At 37.3% G+C, this 22,308-nt stretch overlaps 1 protein-coding gene across 1 annotated transcript; it reads right to left on the bottom strand.

Moving 5' to 3' along the window:
* Nucleotides 1-1,219: 1,219 nt before the first annotated feature.
* LOC140143392 (piggyBac transposable element-derived protein 4-like) lies at nucleotides 1,220-1,837 on the bottom strand. The gene has a single exon (XM_072165248.1). The coding sequence runs from the start codon at nucleotides 1,835-1,837 to the stop codon at nucleotides 1,220-1,222; it is 618 nt and encodes a 205-aa protein (XP_072021349.1).
* Nucleotides 1,838-22,308: the final 20,471 nt, after the last annotated feature.

Below are 22,308 nucleotides of genomic sequence, written 5' to 3'. Positions count from 1 at the left end.
TAGTTCAGGGCGCCTCACTTCTTCATGATGATATTTCCTGCCGTGCTGCATACTCTTTCACTTGGCACACTGGTAGCTCGGATAGGTAGATACCGGATAGCCACCTTTGTCAAAATGGGGATAACTGCCCATTCTGTCTTGCCACCAGGCCACTGGATGTTCACTTTCTTGTGTGACTGCCGACTGGCTCTTGCATGTACCGTTGTATTTCATTTTCACCTTTGTGATCGCATCTTCTCCAAATCTGGCTTCATCCTTGCCATGCTTTCATCAACGAAGCTGGATGACTTAGCTGCTGGGATCTCAAGGGGGTAACTATGGGAACATTAACATTGTTATTCACTTGCACAAAATATTTCACTTAGACAAATGGAATTACCGTCTTTATATTCCATTGATGCAAACCTCTGACACACAGCCATGTTTTCATCTTTTTCATTTTTTACCAACACTCCCAACCCCATTCTATGCATGCATGTGAATTGATGGTCTCATTGTTTAACAATGTGCATATTTTTCCTTGAGCACAGGCAAAGCATGTGTAAGGTTGATTGTATTTATAACTTGTGTGTCTATCCCTTGTGCTCCATGCAAATACTGGTGGAGAAAGCTATTTATATCTTCAAAGATGAAACAGTTAGAGGACCAGTACATTTCTTTGGAAGAACTAACACCAGAGAAAATCTTGATGGTGAGGACATCAAAACATGCAACGCACTGACTTGACGTGATAGTTTTATCCACTTTCATGGAAAGATTTAATATTTCCTTTGAGTTTGAGCCCCTAGTTCTACATGTTCATCAATCATTGAACATTTCTTGATGCAAAGATAATGTTCACTGGGTACTACTGGAACCCTTAAGTCAAAGACAACTGACAGGTGCAAGCCACATTGTTCTGTATACACCGTCAACTTGTATAGGCCTTTTTTGCATTGCTTGACTGCAACAAGCCATTGTTGTTTACCACTTTCCAATGTTGGTTTCATCTGCAGAGCTTCTTTCTTATTTAAGAGCTGTAGAGTTTCACTGTACACAATATCTGCAATGATTGAACTTAAACCAACAGATCTGGATAACTAATTTTTCAAGTCAAATGAAAACTCTGATGACCCAGTTGATTCTGGTAAACCATCTAACACATCTATTTCTTCACCAGAACAGACATCTGCAATGGTAAGTTTACTAATCTCGGCAACATAATACTGCCCCTGCTGGTTTACAAATGATGATAGAGGTTTAGAAATGGCTCCACTACCCTGTAGGCGATATCTGCCATCTTCTGTGGTGTTTTTGATGGCTGATGGAGAAAGAAATTAAGCATGAAGCCACTTTCGCTTTCTGCAAGTGAATATGCTTTGAAGCCTACCCTGGTAGGTTTCATGGGCATAAACACTTTGTGAACAATACTCTTGAAGCCTTTGTACGCTATCATCGCCTCATCAATAGCCAGATCTTGCTTGGCGAGGAATTTGGTCTTGCAGTTGTTGAGCACTTCATCCCATACTGGCTTCACTGGGTACATGTAGGTGGGATATTTCTTTCTCTTATTATACTGGTGCTGCCTCTGCTTAGATGTGCGGGTTGGCCAAAGGTCAGGATTGTTAATCCTGGCACAACATCCCAAGTTACTGGAGAGGAGCTCGAATCGACCTAGTGACATGGTCCGACTTATCAGCATGTTTCGCAGTCCAAGGTTGGTTGACCAGTAGTCTACGCGGTTATTTAAATTGACCACACCCATCACCAACACTATTCCCAGCCATGCGTTTATTTCGTCGATGCTGGTCAGGCGCTTCCCTTTAACTGCCAAGTTGGAATTCGTCCACTCAACCATCTGGAGTATGATAGCCAGTGGGAAAAATTCAAAGAAAAAATCTTCAGAATTTCGAGCTATGGTCTGTATTTTCCCTTCATTGATATCCATGATATGTTTAAAGGGCATGGGGCTTATTGTTTAATTTACACAACAATGATGTGCAGTTTCTTTAGAAATGTATTGTGCACTACAGGCCTGTGGCATTGGGCAGGCCATCTTCCAATACCATTATCAAGGCTTGGTCTCCATCAGTGATTTGTTACAGCCATTATATAATTTTGCTGAAAGTTATTTCATCCTTCTTGTGATGGATAGCTGTTGAGCCCAGTGTGAGCTGTTGCATACATTGATACCCATCATCTCATTCAAAAACTGACTTCATCAGAACAGTTATCTTTTATTTTACTCATGATATTTCTTATAGTTTTCATGAAGAGAAACCAGCATATCCACAGTGTCGTGGTTCAAGGCACCTCGCTTCTTTGTGAGGATATTTTCTGCCATGCTGAATACTCTTTCACTTGGCACACTAGTAGCTGGGATTGGTAGATACCGGATAGCCACCTTTGTCAAAATGGGGATAACTGCCCATTCTGTCTCCCACCAGGCCACTGGATGTTCACTTTCTTGTGCGGCTGGCTCTTGCATGTACCGTTGTATTTCATTTTCACCTTTATGATTGCATCTTCTCCAAATCTGGCTTCATCCTTGCTGTACATGCTTTCATCAAAGAAGCTGGATGACTATAGCTGCTGGGATCTCTAGGGGTAGCTACTATAGCAACATTAACATTGTTATTCACGAAATACTTCCACTGAACCAAATTTAATGGAATTACCATCTTTATACTTGATTGCACTTTAGTCAGGGGTGTGATTTTTCCGGATTTCCGGATTTTGGGATTTAAAAAAAAAAAATTTTTTTTTTTTTTTTCGCTTTTGGAGTGGCCCTGGACCAAGAGCTAAATGCTTAGCAGAGATGTCACATTTCCGGAATTTTCAGTTTCCAGATATGAGAAAGTCTCCAATTTTAAAATGAAAATTCCTTAGAACCCTGACTGGATGATTTATAGACACACTGTACTGTGCAAAAATGGTGATGCAATTTCTCATGTGTATGTGAATGATATGATACTGGAAGTATGTATTCACAGATAATAAATGTTTTTATACTATAAAGTGAAGTATTTTAACAGTTTCTCATTCTTGCATTTTACCCCATGAAATTGCATCTCCAGTGGTGCTCAAGTGTGGAAACCCCCTCTGGCTTGGGGGGCCTCGCCCCCTCGCCCCCCACAGGGGCATTGCCCCTGGACCCCACCAGGGGCCCTTAAGCGGGCCCCTGGACCCCCGGCCGCAACAGGCGAAAGCTCCGCTTCGCAATTTCATTGCCTTGGGGTTTTTTTCAAAAAGCACCAATCACAAGTTTATTCAAGAGAGGGCTTCACCTCACACTGCCAGAGTCATAAGGTAGGGACTTCAGGAACTGTCTTTCTTAAAGCATGTGTAAAGCAATTTTATGTTATTTAGACTGAGGTGAGATATTGAAGAGCATGTATGCAATAAATGGTTCAAGTAGTGAACCTATTCATCAACTTCAGATTTAATATTAGATCAATAAGTTAACATATGCCCCTTTCTATTTATAGTACAAAAACTATATTAATTAGCAATTTTATATTTTTGATATATTTTTGAAAATGTCAAATAGCCCGGTACCAATCATTTTGATACACCCTGTATAGTCAATGGCTGTGTAAAAAAATTAACATAGGAAAAAATATGACCAATGCGTAGCGCTAATTGGAATTCACATATTAAGCAATGCGCGCGGGGGTCTAAGACGGACTTTCTTTATTTTTCTGCCTAAATCTGTACAAAACAACATACCTTGTTACAAGTGCCCTTCTTAACGTTTCATATGAAATTCCCTCCAAGTTGTGGAGCAGCATGCTCTCCAACTTCATCTTTAGTCTTCCAACATCTGATTCCTGTGGCAGTGTAACAGGCATCTGTAGCACTGTTCTCCTCTTTGCAATGACAGCGCACGGTTGTTTGATGGGTTCATTTATAAATTATTAGTTTTTCAAACAAAACATCATGTACAACCAAATTTTAGGCTTAAACAGCTAAAATTGATATCATGCTTAATGAATTCAGAAGCTTTTGAGTCATTTTCAACTTTAATTTCCCCTCTTTTACAAAATTATTCACTTTTATAGTACTTTTTAAAGCTTTTTCGGCTTTTTTTGGGCAAAATTGGTGGCGCTATTTAGTTATTGGAAATTACCCTTTCAAGCTTTTAATACAACTAATTCCTTTTATTGTTTGATAAAATATGTTTATAAAATCTCCTTGTTGATTGTTTCACCTATTCCAACTGTTTTAATGGCAGTATTAATCACCAAACCCTTGCAAATAAAGAAATATGATTTAGGATAATTAGCGCCATCTATAGTTTGCATTTAGTTAATAATGAAGCCAATTCTATATACATCAAACAACCGTGAGCGTCCCTTGAAGCTCTGAATAATGACCTGCCCTTGACTTCCAGAACAGTTAGTATATAATGAAGCGCATATCGTCGAGTTGTATAATCTTTGATGATTGCCTCAGCTCGTAGAATGTTAATCAGTGTTTTCATGTGCTCGGACGTATTTAGATTGATCTTGTCTTTATTGGGGGGCAGTTGCAATGATCGCGGCTTCTATATATTGTTCCAATTCTGGGCTTTTAACATATCCAATGTTGTAGCTGCAGGTTGCCCTGCAACTCGTCTATATTTTGACAGAATGCGACCTATCAGCCGCATGGGCCAACTGACAAGCTTTTTTTCCTGATCGGTTCCTTTGAAAAGATGCTTTCCTAAAAGCAGGATGCCCGGATCATCTCTACACATGTTACCCACTTCGTCATTTTTGAAGCTGTTTACGATGGCATCCAAGCCTTCTGGAATAACGTTTTGTTTGTTGAGAAGCGATACTTTAAGGGAAGTTGAGGTGGATGGCACCTTGTCTTGGGCCAACAATGCTGGGCACCTGTCCTTGTGCCAGCTAAATACTGTGTTGGAGTAAATTCCATGACACCCTGTGCACAGGACAGGATGCCCAGACGTTGTTTGAGCCCTCTGACGTAACAGAGCGTTTCCAGTGAAATCACGATTTCTGTTCTCTTTGAGCATCGCGTCTTTCCTTAGTAGGTCAATGGCGTCATTTTTTTTCCTATCTGCATAGGAGAACGCTTGCTTGACCCTTTCTTCCTCCATGTGATTGTTCCGAAGATGGGTCTGGTAGTTGCCACTCAATATCCATTTGTTACAATATAGGCAGGGCCTCTTCGGTTTTTGTTTTTGTTTACGTTTATTATCTGGTGTTGAGGAAAAGGAAAAAAAGGTCGAAAGTATGTCTTTAGTTTCTTCTTTTCATCCTACTATAATGTGACCCATATACATAAAGGTTTAAATATTTTATATTTTGTACCAAGAGTTCAGCTGATTTTCCATTGATGCAAACCCCGACACACAGCCATGTATTCATCTTGAGAGAGATTTTTTTAACAACACGGCCAACCCTAAATGTCGCCTTCCATGCATGTGTGTGAATTGAAGGTCTCATTGTTCATCTTGTCCATTAACTCTTGAGCAAGAAAGTCACAATGTGCATATGTTTCCTTGAGCACAGGCAAAGCATGTATAAGGTTGATTACCTTCTTTGGAACTTGTGGAGGCACCTGATGACGAACTGTTGTCATCGTCATGACCATGTAGGGTTCGTATTGGGCTAGGACTACGGCTAAGGCTAAAAATGCTTTCACGCTCTTCTTCTGAATCTGTTCCTGATGATAACATGTCACTAGTAGAATAGTCATCATCTTCATCATCCACTGCCCTTCTGATGATGTTTGCCTTCTCTCCCAAGATATGCTTCTGTTGTGTAATGATTGCATTCAGTGGACTGACTATTATGGCAACCGATGAATTCAAGTTGCCACAAACAAGGGAGTGGAAAATGGGTAACAACTCAAACACCAAGCTTTTACCATAACCTGAGAAAAGAAATTAGAACAAAATATCATTAATGATCATAAATGATACTAAATTTAAAACAATTTTAAATTTTAAATTTAATTTTTATTAAAAATGAAAACAATTTTAACTTGGCCAAATAGCATTTGGCCGTTATTTGGTTAAGGTGCTCCTTCTGTCGCTTCTTTCTTTCCTCATTTTTTCCTATTAATGGTAATTAAGGCTAATGAAATTGAAAGTAAAATAAATGTTTATCATATCCTGCCCGCGCTTGGATTTTTCCGTTCTGTTTACCCAACAACTGGCATTTAACAATTTATGGCCATTTTACTAGTATTATGTATAGACCACTTGACATGTGACGTCATTGCCCGGCAGTATGCGCGCAAATTATGGCAATTTCCATTGTTCTTTGCCCTGCAGTGTGCGTACACATCGTAGTTTGCTCAGGGCACGTGCATTTTAAATCGCCCGCCACATTTCATATAGTACAAGAAGGCCATTGAACTGTGTAGCGGCTCGTTCATGCATATCGATAGACGAGTCCCTTGCCTTTGTTGATAAATAATGATGTCAAGTGGTCTATAGAAATCCTAGTATAAATAGGACTACAGATGCCGCACCATCTGTCCCCATGGCAACGAGTGTGCGGCCAACATCTGCAAACTTGACATCAAGTCCTTTCCTCACAGCCGTCTCCAGACTAGCTTTGATTCCATCAGCATACTTTGGGAGTTACCACTATCTGCGCAAAGTTAGTAGATATCTCTCCTGCCTTGCATGTATGAACATAAACCATCTCCTGTTCGATGACTGAAACATCAGTTGAACCATCCATAATCAAACTAACAAAGTCTGCATCCACAACCTGTTCCACAGACTCTTTGGGATGATCTTGTGCGTATAAAGTTAGTGTACGTGCAAATGTTTTTCACAATTTCAATCGTAAAGAATAATTTTAAAAAGTCAACTGTACAAGTGAATTTGTGGATGCCCAGCCCAATCTTGTTGCGAAGTCAAGCTGTGGTCCTGGAGGACAATGTGGAAAGATCATCTAAAACAGACTCCAACCTGTCCAATAATTGTTCATCCATACACAAATCATGGAAATGTGTGACAGATGTTTGTGCTTAGGAAAGCGGACAAATATCTTCAGCTGTTATGACTTGCCACATGCGAGTAACAATATGCGTACAAAAATGTTTGTTTGGCAATTCTGCCAAATCGTAGGTTTCCTTGATACATTGAATATGCTGCCTAGCTATGATGGGTTTTTTCAGATTTTGATTTTGCAGTATTCAGCAAACTCTCCACTTGATTTTTTTGTAGTGCATTCCCCCCATGGTCATTCATCATCTTCCTTCATTCCAACCTTTTGTTGAGTGCAGCCTTTTTCCTGGCTTGCTCAACTCTGTGCTGCTCCATTCTTCTCTCCATCTCCAGCAGTATATTCTTTGACTCTGCTGGCTCGTTTGACCGCAGTATCTTCAAGAAAGTGTATGTCCTGTTGAGGCTGTACAGACATTGTCCTTCAGTATTCAGGTGAGTCATGGTTGGCTTTGATGTTGTAACAAAACCCCAATAACCAAATTCATTTTCGCCTCGCTTATAATTGAATATACCTGAGTGGAAGAAGAGCCCAACTCCATTTTACAAAAATGAGTTAGCGGGTTTTTGGGGACTGCTCCCTTAATTTCGCCATTAGGGTTAGGGTATTTCTTCTGGTTAGGGCAATAGTAACAATCAAATCAGCAATCACTAGCTCGCTATTAGCTGGCGACTTAGGAGCAATCGAACTCACTCATTATCAGATATGCTAACATATACAATGTCAAGACATAAATTGTAGTTTTATTCAAATTGGATTTGAACCAATATTTCCCGAAGGTGTTCTGCTTGAACTATCAAATGTTTAACTACTCTTTACATATTGATTTATTTTTCTCACTAATTCACTGTTTTAATTTATTTATTCTACTTTTTCAGGTACTGATTTGTTTTTTCTTTATTTAGGTTGTTTTGGTGATGTACTTGTCTGTGGCCAATGTTGCCACCCACTTGTTTCAGTTCTATGCGATTTCTCTGACTGACCACCTGTCGGCATTCATATCTGCCCATCGCAGTTCGTAATTTGTGAAGATGACCAAATGTGGCCTCTCTTCCCAGATCACAGTACTGCTGTCGTACTTCGTACTGCTAAATCTACCATTCTTGAGCTTCTCTGATGCCCCTAAGTTGATGTCGCTTTGTTGGGCTTTAGGACAGTAACAATATATCACTTCAGGTGATTCCATTTTGGACGCAATTCTGAGCACGTCACTGGACTTGCAGGTGTCCATGGCGAGAACTTTATCAGGTTTTAGATGTTTGGCAATCTCCTTGGCAATCGCAAGTCGTGACGGTGATATGTTCCGACTTTAATGGTCACCATTATTTATCTATATTATGCGATTTTCAATGAAATGGAGTAAAAATTACATCATACTTCAATTGGTATACCAGACATTGAAAACAAAACAAATGAAATATATGCTTACCCTTGCCAAACAACTGCTCTCCACATACACAAATCTTGGATTTCTCAAAGTTTCCCTCTCGTCTTGCAGTTCGTTCGTTTCGATAATTAAACAACCTCTTCTCTCGGAAGTTTTGCCTGGGAATGAAATGTGTGCCAGACGACAAATTGCAAGGCCTCCAGGAAAGTTGTGAAATTTGATCTTAATCTTCTCTTGTTTTCCTAAAATACAATGAATATTTACAAACTTGTTGAGCTGATCAAACCATCTATAAGGAATTACCTTCGTCCAAAGTTGGTTGTAGCAAAATTGAAGTCAAAAAGACCCCTTCCGTCTCTTGAGTGGATCACAATGTCGACAGTTGAAACCTGAATTGAAACTCAAGTCTATCTGAAACGCCTATAATAGAACTACTTAAATACCAAAATACAGCTTTGGTAATCAACTCCTTCATGGTAAGATGATAGTTGAAAAATTAGACATTTTGCCCATTGTCAGTGATCTTGTGTATTTAGCATAATGCCCACGATGTACAGTGCATGGCTAATTATGTATTAATATACATTGTAAAAAAATTAATACTGGTCTATTATTTAAATGTCTGTCAACATAAAAGACAAACTTTTGATGTCAAATTGGTCTTCATTTACTATTGACAGTACATGTACATGCATGCATACACACGCATGACCAGCATTGTTCTAGCATCTTGGCAAGCATCATACACTGTACATAATTATAATAGCGTACATAACAATGATAGTATGTCACAATATGAAACAGATTAAATTAGATGATCAATGCTGAAAATAATTACCTTATTATAGGTGCAGTCTTTTACTTTATGAATGCTGGAAGCTTGGCTTGAATGGGCTTGAAGTCTTTGTCATCCAATTTGTAATAGCGACCTCCATGTCCCTGCATAACTGGAGCACTGTTGATACAAATGATATCCTGGAATGGTATCCAGCATTCAGCATTCTCTAGTCTTTTGCATTTTGTGCATAGCCAGTTCTTTGTGAATTCTTCAGTTGCGTCTGCCTTCTTCACTTTGACACATGTTCCATGGTGTCCCTTGCCACAACTACTACATACCAAAATCCACTTTCGTGCATTCGTTGACTTGCACACTGTGCATCGATTCACTTTCTGTATTCAAAATGATATATGAAAATAATTAAATAAAAGAATTAGCAGAAGTTATACGACTTAGCGGTTGTTTTAATTTTATTTAGTTAAGTAAATAAGGATAATGCACAATATTTGATGAGCAACTTTGGCCACTTTGTGTCTTATTTGTGGTCATAAATCTTGGTTGAAAATGTTTTTTGTTTTTTTAATAAGTTATGTGATCCTATTTTGGATATTGTAAATTGTCTGCTTAGTTTTGCAGTGGGGTAAGGTGGGTTTTTTTTGTCATTTAAAAAAAAATTGCACACATGTTTTTGATGTTCACTTTTATTTTCATAATTCTCAGCAGCCATAATCAGCTAACTACATGAAATTTGGTGTATGGTTTCAAAGTTAAATTTACACTAGACTCTCTAATTGAATGGACATGACTGCACATGATCCTGATGAAATTGTTGTTGCGTATTTTAAACTACAGCTCAGATGCATGACCTGGAAACAAAAATTTAAAAAACTAACCAATCAGGAGTTGGCATGTTTGGAAACCAGCTATCATCTCCAAAGGAGAGGGGATAATTTTACTCATTTTGGGCAGAATTTTGTGTTTTGAAAAGGAAGAGAGGAGAAAAAAAATCAACCGGATTCAAGGAAGATTAAAATATAATGGCTAATTATGTATTAATATACATTGTAAAAAAATTAATACTGGTCTATTATTTAAATGTCTGTCAACATAAAAGACAAACTTTTGATGTCAAATTGGTCTTCATTTACTATTGACAGTACATGTACATGCATGCATACACACGCATGACCAGCATTGTTCTAGCATCTTGGCAAGCATCATACACTGTACATATTTATAATAGCGTACATAACAATGATAGTATGTCACAATATGAAACAGATTAAATTAAATGATCAATGCTGAAAATAATTACCTTATTATAGGTGCAGTCTTTTACTTTATGAATGCTGGAAGCTTGGCTTGAATGGGCTTGAAGTCTTTGTCATCCAATTTGTAATAGCGACCTCCATGTCCCTGCATAACTGGAGCACTGTTGATACAAATGATATCCTGGAATGGTATCCAGCATTCATCATCTCTAGTGTTCGGGGGCTGGGCTGGGGCCAAGAAAGTGTATTTTTTTTGAAGGTTTTGCCCTATTCATGAATTTCACATACATGGCATGTCAGTAACATGTGAATCAAATGAGATGGATTTTTTTTTTAATGTACGCTTAGAGCAAACTATATAATATACCAAATAAGCTATTCAGAATAATGACAGAAATATTAATGCAATGTGGTTAGATTAGATTTTTTTTAGATTTAGATTTAGATTTATTATTATCTTTTCACTCATTACATGATACAAGAAAAATACATAAGAATAATACATTATAAAGATATAAATAATAATACAAATATAATAATTATGGAAATGCATAATACAACGATGAGTGAAGGAATTACAGTAAAGGCCCAAAGGCCTGTGGCTCTGTAACCCCTTGATACAGGTATATGGCATTTATTGACATGGCAGCAGGTTGGTAGACAACAAAAATGCCGAGTCCAACTAACCAGCTGTCATGTCCATCAATGACATATCCTATGTTAACATTTAAGGAAAAAACAAAGAAAAACAAAATGCACATATCAAAAACTAATTATTGAAGTAAATTAATGAAATTAGTGAACAAAATATTGGTGAGGTACACATGATTGAAAGACTAAGAATAGCTTTGCAAAAGATGTTGTTTATACTTTTTTTTTTTCTTTTTCACTGATGACGAGCACTTGATATCAGAATCAATAGCATTCCAAAGCTTTATACCTGCATATTTAATAGATTTCTCACAAAAGACTTTCTTGACTCGAGGTAAGATGAGATTGTTTCTATATCTAGTGTTTATAGCGTGAATTTCAGAGTGCTTTGTAAAAAGGTCGTCAAAAACATTGGGTAATAAGCAATTTGTATGTTTATACATGAATGTCCCAAGCTCTAGAGCGTACATAACTTTGATGCTTAAAGTATTATATTTAAGTAACAGAGGATTAGTTCTAGATCTGTAATTACTATTACTAATAATATAATGCTCTTTTTTGAATTTTAAACAGATTATGAATATATGAAGAGCAGGCACATCCCCATGCTAAAATACTATAATTCATGTACGGCAAGACTAACTAACAATATAATGTATACAAAGCTTCACTGGGTAGAAAATGTTTAACTCTGTTAATAACGCCGACATTTCGAGAACAAGTTTTAATGACATTTACAATATGCTCCTTCCAAGTAAGATTTTGATCAATTTGAAGGCCTAGAAACTTTGTGCTGGTGACTCTTTCAAGAGGGGTGACTTCACTATCATTTGAGTCAAGACAAAGATGTAGAGTGTAGTCAGAGCATGTATTTTTACCACTGTAACATGTAGTTGGTTTTTTTGGCGTTTACAGATAGTTTGTTTACTTTAAACCATCTGTCTATATGAGTAAGCTCTTTATTCATTACTGTTTCTACCTCCTCAAGTTGGCTGTGTGAGAAAAACAAGTTGGTATCATCTGCAAAGGATATAACATCGAGAGAATTTGTAACGAGATGGATATCATTCACATACAGAATAAAGAGCAGTGGCCCCAATATTGACCCCTGAGGCACGCCACAAGTGATATTTTTGCTCTCTGATGAAACACCATTGTAAGTTACAAACTGTTTTCTGTTACACAGATAGTCTTTAAACCAGTCATAACATACACCTCTAAAGCCATAATGGTATAGTTTACTAAGAAGTATTGAGTGATCAATTGTATCGAACGCTTTCGATAAATCCAGGAAGATACCAGCAGTAAATTTGTTTTCATTTACTGCGTCCGTAATTTTATTCACCAAATCTATCACTGCCATATATGTACTGTGGTTCTTTCTAAAACCATATTGGCGCTTATACAAAATGCTATGTGTATCTAAGTATGATACAGATCTGATGAATACAAGACGCTCAAGAATCTTTGATAGAATGGGTAAAACAGAAACAGGACGATAGTTTGAAAACAAATCACATTCATCCTTCTTATACAGGGAATGACCTTTGCTATTTTAAGACTGTCTGGTACTCTGCCAGTGGAAATGGATACATTGAAGATGGTTACAAGGGGATGCACTATTGCGGGAGCTACCTTTTTGCTGATGAATGAACCAAGACCATCCTGGCCTGGACTTTTATTTGAATCAAGTTTATTGATTATTTTGAGAATTTCATGTTCAGTGATGGGTGTAAATAGGACGTTGTTGTTGTTCGTAATCTTACTCTTTGAAAGAAAATGTGAATAGTCAATGCCAGGAATACTGTCAATTGATTGACCTAGATTTGGACCAATGTTTACAAAGAACTCAAGTTAAAGCCATTAGCAATATCCTTTGAATTAGTGTAAACTTTATTTTTGTCCCGAAATTTATTAGACTGTTTTAAAACTTTATTCTTATTCAAAATATTTTTAAAGTTTTCCAAGTATTTCTCATATCATGCTTGTAATTTTCTAATTTATGAGTGAAATAATTTTTCTTAGCTTTCCTTAGCACTGAATTTAATTTGTTTCTATAAAGTTATATCGATCTTGTTTATCGGCCGTTCGGTGTTTCAGAAACGATTTGTATAATTTATTTTTATGATTAATTGAATTCAGAATACCTTTAGTTATCCATGGCGAAATCGGCTCATTTTTCCTCCTATTTTTTAATTTCTTGGTGGGAATACACTCATCATATAAAATACTAAATTTATCCATGAATTTATTATATACATGCGTTAGCATCATTTGGTGATTGACAATTTAAGAATTCATCCCAGTTGACTAAAGAAAGTCTGTTGTTTAGTAAGTTTATGTTATCATCTGTAAATTGCCTTTTATAGTTACTTTTATTTTCTTTGCATAGATTATTTTTTTTACTATTTAAATCAATATTAGTCCTGGCAAAGATTGGAAGATGATCACTGATATCTGCTACAAATATACCAGAATGATACTGAGTGTTGTTATTCGTAATTATGTTGTCAATAATAGTAGCAGAAGTTTTGGTGATTCTGGTTGGCTTATTAATTATTGGATGAAATGTATAAGAATATACCATGTTCAGAAAATCGCCTATTGGTCTATGAATCTCTTCCTTCAGCAGATCTATGTTATAATCACCGAGTAAGTAGCTGATTTTATTCTCATTCAAATTTTATTCAAAGTATAATCAAACTCAGAGTTGAAATGGGCAATGGGGTTATCATTTCCCGGAGGTCTGTAGATAGCTCCTACAATAATATTCTTGCAATTTTCTCTTTCAATTTCGACAAACACTGATTCAAATGTTTGAGATGTTATTTCAGTTAAGTCAGATCTAATTTTGAAATTTATGTCATTGTGAACAAAAATGCCAACACCACCTTTGGGTCTATCTACTCTGTTTTTATACACAAATTGGTAACCTGGTAGCTGAAAATAATCAGGTGGTGTACATTTAAAGTAAGTTTCGGTGACGGCAATGATCGAGAACTGTTGGTTGATGGATTGCAACAATAACTTCAGTTCATCAAAATGCTTGTTCATACTGTCTATATTAAGATGAAAAATTGAAAGACCAGATGTACCTTCACTGATTGAGCTCGAGTTGTTAACATGACTGTTAAAGCTATCATAGGTGAAATAAGTGCTGTTACAGTTTGTGTTTTGCTCGCTTTCATTTGAATTGAGATCATCATCATCTCTTAGAGGATTAAAACACAAGTGATCATAACAATGAATATTATCAGCATTAACATGAAAGTCTGCATCTGATCCTTCAATAGCATCAGTGAAATCGTGAGCATAACCATGACATACAATGCAGTAATTATGGTTGTTATCAATTTCATTAACATATTTGGAACAAATAATACAGATGTGTGCATTCAGCATTTGAAAGTAATTTAAGCTAACTAATAAGATAAATAATAAGACAAATTTACACAAACAAACAATATACCTGCAAAATTATTTTTTTGCAGCACCTGGTCTCTCGACCAAAATGAAATTTTTTAAAAACATGTCTAAGCAATCAATTTTAAGGAACTGAGCAAATCAACACAGTAAAAAATTGTCTTGCACCTGAGACAGTAATTCAGATGATTTTAAACTAAATATACCAACATTTTATGAAAATATAAATGAAGCAAAATCGTTGAACTGGTTGACCATAACCATCGATGAAAACAACTAAATAGCAATATATAAAACGAATTGACAAATATATCTTGAAATTATCGATGTATGTAGATGGCTGATGCAGATACTGGTATATTATCGAGTGCCGATAATAGGGTTATGTTTACAAAAATCACGATCAACAAAATAATGCGTTATCACATCGAATAATGAATACATGCTACTGGGCAAAGTACACAACAAACAAGTTAATCAAAATCTCATAAATTATGGCACTCTCAAAAGAAGACAGATTTGAAGTGTTAAGTGGTATAAACTGATGATCAATATAATACACTGTAAAACTCAACCACTTGTATAGAACATGGTGAACTGATTTACTCAAAATCATTGCACAAAACATAATGAGGTAAATCATATGGAATAGAAAATAAGTTGAAATCATGGAAAATGCATGCAAGCCGTAACGTCCAAATTTAGTGCAAAGGAGGAAAATGCAAACAATTTTCAGAGACCAATTGAAACAAGGGCATTCACACTGTAATTAGGAATCCCGTTCTGGTAAACATAAACAATACCTTGCACAATATGATTCAAAATAAACTTCAAACACATTTGATTTGAACATGTGTTAAAGAAATCACAATTAGATTGAATATGATTGATCAAACAAATAATATGAACAAAAGAATTCAAACGCAGTAACGTGGTTTTACACGAACTCATTGCATAAAATGGAATGATGCATAGCATATTGAATGGAAAAAAAAATCATAATCATGAATTCATGTACCATAACGCGTGTGCCAAATTTAGTGCAAAGGAGGAAAATGCAATAAAAGGAGGAAAATGCAAAAAACAATTTGCATAGACCAATTGAAACAAGGCCTTTTACACTGTAATAAGGAATCCCGTTCTGGTAAACATAAGCAATACCTTGCACAAAATATGATTTAAAATAAACTTCAAACACATTTGATTTGAACATGTGTTAAAGAAATCACAATTAGATTGAATATGATTGATCAAACAAATAATATGAACAAAAGTACTCAAACGCAGTAAACTGGTTTTACACGAACTCATTGAACAAAATGGAATGATGCATATCATATTGATTGGAAAAATAAATCATAATCATGAATACATGTACCATAACGGGGTGCCAAATTTAGTGCAAAGGAGGAAAAATGCAAAAATTTGCATAGACCAATATTGAAGCAAGGGCATTCACACTGTAATTAGGAATCCCGTTCTGGTAAACATAAACAATACCTTGCACAAAATATGATTCAAAATAAACTTCAAACACATTTGTTTGAACATGTGTTAAAGAAATCATAATTAAATTGAATATGATTGATCAAACAAATAATATGAACAAAAGTACTCAAACGCAGTAAAATGGTTTTACACGAACTCATTGCACAAATTGGAATGATGCATATCATATCATATTGAATTGAAAAATAAATTATAATCATGAATTCATGTACCATAACGGGTGCCAAATTTAGTGCAAAGGAGGAAAAATGCAAAAAACAATTTGCATAGACCAATTGAAACAAGGCCTTTTACACTGTAGTTTGGAATCCCGTTCTGGTAAACATAAGCCATACCTTGCACAAAATATGATTTGTGGTCTAAGTAATCAAGTGCACATGAGACCATATAACGATTGTGACACTCTTAAACTTGCACAGCTATGTGGCAAATGAACTAATATGGTATCACTAATTATCGCAATTGTGAAAACCTTATAAAATTAAGAAAGCTGCATAGACCAAACAATTCGCTGCTAGTTCCACAAATCAAATTACACTGAAATTATTGCAGCTTAAACATTCTAGAATACCAAAACCTGTGTGTCCCTGCTTTAACAAAGCAGACTGCAGTAGTCTCTTGGCTTGTGCTCGGTGAACTGGGTTCAGCTACACTTGGTGACTTAGGTCTATGATACCAATACTGCATATGCTCCTCTGTGTCACGATCAAACATTTGTACTGCCCCAAGCTGGCCATGATTTGGAACTTCCTTGACACAACCTGCAGTCACTACTGGCCTAAGCTGGTCACTATTTCCACTGCCACCAACTGCTGGTACAAGCCCTACTTCTCCAAAAAGACTAGCTTGAACTGCTGGCCCAAGCCCTACATCTCCAACAAGACCAGCTGCATGACTGCTGGTCCAAGCCCTATATCTCTAACAAGACTAGCTGGAACCATTACTCTGTATGAAATATTGGGCTTGGACCATGCCTGGGGTGATGATTGAACTGCAAACAGACATTTGCTATTAATAGCGCCAGAGAAATAGGCATTTGCTACGTGCCAGTTTAGCCAAAGACTTTTGAGACTTCTCATGAGAAGGAACTTTCCATTGTAAATGCTTGGTAAACCCAATTGTCCAATAGCAATTCTCTTACTTATAAAACGGCTAATTGGGTTTATGCAGGAACTGGTGTCTAAACTTTCTGCTACTTCAATATGCACTGCAGGCCAGGACTAGCTAGACAAGTAACTATTACTCCATACTGCTTTCTGGTCGATCTCCCTTGCTTGATCTGAAAGGGACCGAAGTAGTTGACACCTGTTAGTGTAAATGCTGGTTCATCTGCTTGGAGGAGGCTGGCGGGTAAATCTGCCATCTTCTGCTTAACAAAGCTGGGCTTGAACTTTCTTGCAAATAACACACTTCTTCAGCAAACTCTTTACGATTACTCCTGCTTTCAGAACCCAATATCTTCTGTGAAGATCAGCTAAGACATGATTTCTTCCCTGGTGGTTGATCTTCCGATGTGTGTGAGTGATAATAAGGTCGGTGACGTGATGCTTCTGAGGCAAAATGATTTGGTGCTTTGCATCTTCAGGGAACCAACAGCCTATACATTATTTGATTTAAGCCCGAACAAATAATACTATTAGCTACCCCCTGTTTGTTCAGGAAATACGGGAAAATATCTACGACAGGGTTCGGGGTTTGAGGACAGTTTTACTGCCAAAGTGGGGGGAAAATGAAGTTCATGTTATCATAACATTATACAGTGTGGGCCAAAAACAACTTTACCCAATTTGAAAGGTTCATATCTCAAAATTAAAAAGTCTGCTGCGAATTGTTTTCACATATTCGTCAAGAACATTTTCTTTAGAGTATTTGGTGAAAAAAGTATTCAAAAATGTATTAAATTAAAAACGTGACGCTAGTTTTAAATCAAAGAGTCAAAATCAACTTTGTCCACGCGAAGGCCTGTTAGTTGTCGCGTCGCATCACTTGCAATGGCGAGTTCACTAAAGAATAAGAACCACTCAGTATACGCACAAATTTGTTCAGCAATTTTATATAACACAATCAAATAAATCAAACATGAACAATTTAAATGTCAAGCTATGATATTTCGTCATGATATGCAGCTTTTACGCTGCAAAGATAAACAGTCTTCAACTATGCGCAAAGCAATTGTATCCTCAGACCTGATTTTGTTGTCACTACGAACGTTTGAAGTTATTGAACTTAATTGCGTTCGTGGTATGTTCGGCAAATTGTTGCGTTGACAACAGACTCTGGGGTTAGCTGCAAGTTCCCTTTGAACCGCTGCAATATTTGCAGCTGACCGACCAGTTCTTGGACGTCCGCTCCGTGCTTTGCATCTATTCATCACACTTCCGAGGTTGTGAAAGTTGTTCGTATGCAGAGTTATGGTAGGTTTCGGTGGGATCTTACGTTCGGGAAACGAATCCGAAATTGACGCTGCGCTACCAAAAAGCTTTCTGTTCTTAATTAAGTAAACCTCTGCCATAAAAGTCATCTCTTGTGTTGTGAATTGCCTTATCTTGACACCTTGCAAACCTATTCAGAAATAACTTGAGCCACGCAGTCATAAAATGCACGAAGGCCTATTTTAAAATTCAAAAATTGCGCCAGATAAAACCTTTGTAATTGTGTAATTTTTATGCTAATTGTTGGTCAATAACAGGAGTGAAGTTCAAGTACATGACAAGTAAATGGGAGTTAAAATCGATTGTATTTCTTTCATGCATGTAAAACAATCATCACTTTTTAAAGATAAGCCAAACGTGTTAACCAATTACATGTATGCCTAACGCATATGTATGCCGTACTCTTAGCAATCGAATTACCATTGAATTACGTGTGGACAAAGTGATTTTTGACCCTCGGACGTAAAACTAGCACCATTTTGTTAATTGAGCTTCTTTTGCTTTTATTTCTTCATCGCATACTTTTAGAAATATATACATTTAGAATATGTAACCATATTATGAATAGCTCTTCTACAATTCGAGCAACCACCCTCTGAAATTGGGTAAAGTTGTTTTTGGCCCACACTGTACATGTTTTCTGGACTAGAATTTTGTGCTGAGTCCATTTCTGAAGTTTTTAATACACAGGGTATCACCATGTATGTATGTATGTATGTAAACAAACTATAAAGACTGCTTAAACACTGGTCTCATGTATGAAAATGAAATGATGTTGGTACTGAGGCCCTGTATTCCTATATATTTAGTAAACATATAGCGGTCAGGTTTGGTGTCAAGACAATAAATCTATTGATGTCTAAACTCATAAGGAAATGATGTTCTTAAAGTGTTAATGTATAACTGATTACCTTTACACAATCTTAAAATGTTTATACTGAAGCATAGCACTTTATTCACCCCTGACATCAGAAATGGCTTCGAATTAATCAGATAATTGGGTTTTGCCACTCCGGATTCACTGCTTCTTGGAATTTGCTCTTCAACAGCCAGATGTGGGAAAGTCCTCAAGGTTTCCAATGCCAGTGTGTTCTGCAAAAAACATAACGAGAGAAATTAAGTAATAATAATGATTTGCTCATTTGGTAAATCGTGAAAAGTATTAAAGTGCACCTATGTACAGTATTGGACAAAAGAAAAGTGCTTTCGATGAGTTAACATTATGGTGTTCATAGTTAATTTCCCTAAATTGCTAAATGCGAGCTTTGCGGGGGAAGGCTGAATTTCGGAATTTGTACAACTTTACATCGAGGGGATGGATAAATCCCCCCCAATATTTTGCCAGGGGGAAGGGCCTAAGCTGGTTACTATTTCCACCGCCACCAACATGACTATCTGCAACTGCTGGTTCAAGCCCTACTTCTCCAAAAGACCAGCTTGAACTGCTGGTCCAAGCCCTACATCTCCAACAAGACCAGCTGGAACTGCTGGTCCAAGCCCTACATCTCCAACAAGACCAGCTGGAACTGCTGGTCCAAGCCCTACATCTCCAACAAGACCAGCTGGAACTGCTGGTCCAAGCCCTACATCTCCAACAAGACCAGCTGGAACTGCTGGTCCAAGCCCTACATCTCCAACAAGACCAGCTGGAACTGCTGGTCCATGCCCTACATCTCCAACAAGACCAGCTGGAACTGCTGGTCCAAGCCCTACATCTCCAACAAGACCAGCTGGAACTGCTGGTCCAAGCCCTACATCTCCAACAAGACCAGCTGGAACTACTGGTCCAAGCCCTATATCTCCAACAAGACTAGCTGGAACCATTACTCTGTATGAAATATTGGGCTTGGCTGCATGCCTGTGGTTATGATTGAACTTCAAACAGAGACATTTGCTATTAATAGCGGCAATGAAACAGACATTTGATACCAGTGCCAGTTTAGCCAAAGACTTTTGATACTTCTTGTGAGAAGGAACTTTCCATTGTAAATACTTGGTAAACCCACTGTGTCATTTGCAGCACTGTGCGCATCACCTTAATTTGGGTGATGTGTTTTTCCAAATTTGATTTTTCAATTTGTGGTTGATAATACTGAAAAAAATTGATTTATGAGACAATTTGGATCCACCAGGTCTCATTTTTTTTCAAAGCAAGATTTAACCAGGTTTCAAGAGAACCGAGCCATTTGGTCTTGGCTATGATTTAGTTAGTTAAAATTGCCAAACTGATATAATCAAAAATTCCATTTGTTTCTTGGTGCTCCCTGAGTAATTTTGATAATGTTGCCTGGTATTTTTATTTGTGCTCTGGCAAGTTTGGCAACAAAATTTATTAGCCAAAGCAGGGACACACTTTGAGCATGTTGATCTCTTTTGAGCATGTCGATCTATTTTGAGCACGTTGATCTCTTTTGAGCACATTGATCTATTTTGTGCAGGCGAGCAAATCTGCCATCTTCTGGTTACAAAGCCGGGCTTGCACTTTCTTGCAAATAACACACTTCTTCAGCAAACTCTTTACGATTACTCCTGCTTTCAGAACCCAATATCTTCTGTGAAGATCAGCTAAGACATGATTTCTTCCCTGGTGGTTGATCTTCCGATGTGTGTGAGCGATAATAAGGTCGGTGACGTGATGCTTCTGAGGCAAAATGATTTGGTGCTTTGCATCTTCAGGGAACCAACAGCCTATACATTATTTGATTTAAGCCCGAACAAATAATACTATTAGCTACCCCCTGTTTGTTCAGGAAATACGAGAAAATATCTACGACAGGGTTCGGGGTTTGAGGACAGTTTTACTGCCAAAGTGGGGGGAAAATGAAGTTCATGTTATCATAACATTATACATGTTTTCTGGACTAGAATTTTGTGCTGAGTCCATTTCTGAAGTTTTTAATACACAGGGTATCACCATGTATGTATGTATGTATGTAAACAAACTATAAAGACTGCTTAAACACTGGTCTCATGTATGAAAATGAAATGATGTTGGTACTGAGGCCCTGTATTCCTATATATTTAGTAAACATATAGCGGTCAGGTTTGGTGTCAAGACAATAAATCTATTGATGTCTAAACTCATAAGGAAATGATGTTCTTAAAGTGTTAATGTATAACTGATTACCTTTACACAATCTTAAAATGTTTATACTGAAGCATAGCACTTTATTCACCCCTGACATCAGAAATGGCTTCGAATTAATCAGATAATTGGGTTTTGCCACTCCGGATTCACTGCTTCTTGGAATTTGCTCTTCAACAGCCAGATGTGGGAAAGTCCTCAAGGTTTCCAATGCCAGTGTGTTCTGCAAAAACATAACGAGAGAAATTAAGTAATAATAATGATTTGCTCATTTGGTAAATCGTGAAAAGTATTAAAGTGCACCTATGTACAGTATTGGACAAAAGAAAAGTGCTTTCGATGAGTTAACATTATGGTGTTCATAGTTAATTTCCTAAATTGCTAAATGCGAGCTTATGGGGAAGGCTGAATTTTGAATTTGTACAACTTTACATCGAGGGATGGATAAATCCCCCCAATATTTTGCCAGGGGAAGGGCCTAAGCTGGTTACTATTTCCACCGCCACCAACATGACTATCTGCAACTGCTGGTTCAAGCCCTACTTCTCCAAAAAGACCAGCTTGAACTGCTGGTCCAAGCCCTACATCTCCAACAAGACCAGCTGGAACTGCTGGTCCAAGCTCTACATCTCCAACAAGACCAGCTGGAACTGCTGGTCCAAGCCCTACATCTCCAACAAGACCAGCTGGAACTGCTGGTCCAAGCCCTACATCTCCAACAAGACCAGCTGGAACTGCTGGTCCAAGCCCTACATCTCCAACAAGACCAGCTGGAACTGCTGGTCCATGCCCTACATCTCCAACAAGACCAGCTGGAACTGC

The sequence above is a fragment of the Amphiura filiformis genome, unplaced genomic scaffold, assembly GCF_039555335.1.
Source record: "Amphiura filiformis unplaced genomic scaffold, Afil_fr2py scaffold_21, whole genome shotgun sequence".
NCBI lineage: Eukaryota > Metazoa > Echinodermata > Ophiuroidea > Amphilepidida > Amphiuridae > Amphiura > Amphiura filiformis.
The sequence above is the reverse complement of the archived record's forward strand: the minus strand, read 5'-3'. Positions and strand labels throughout refer to the sequence as shown.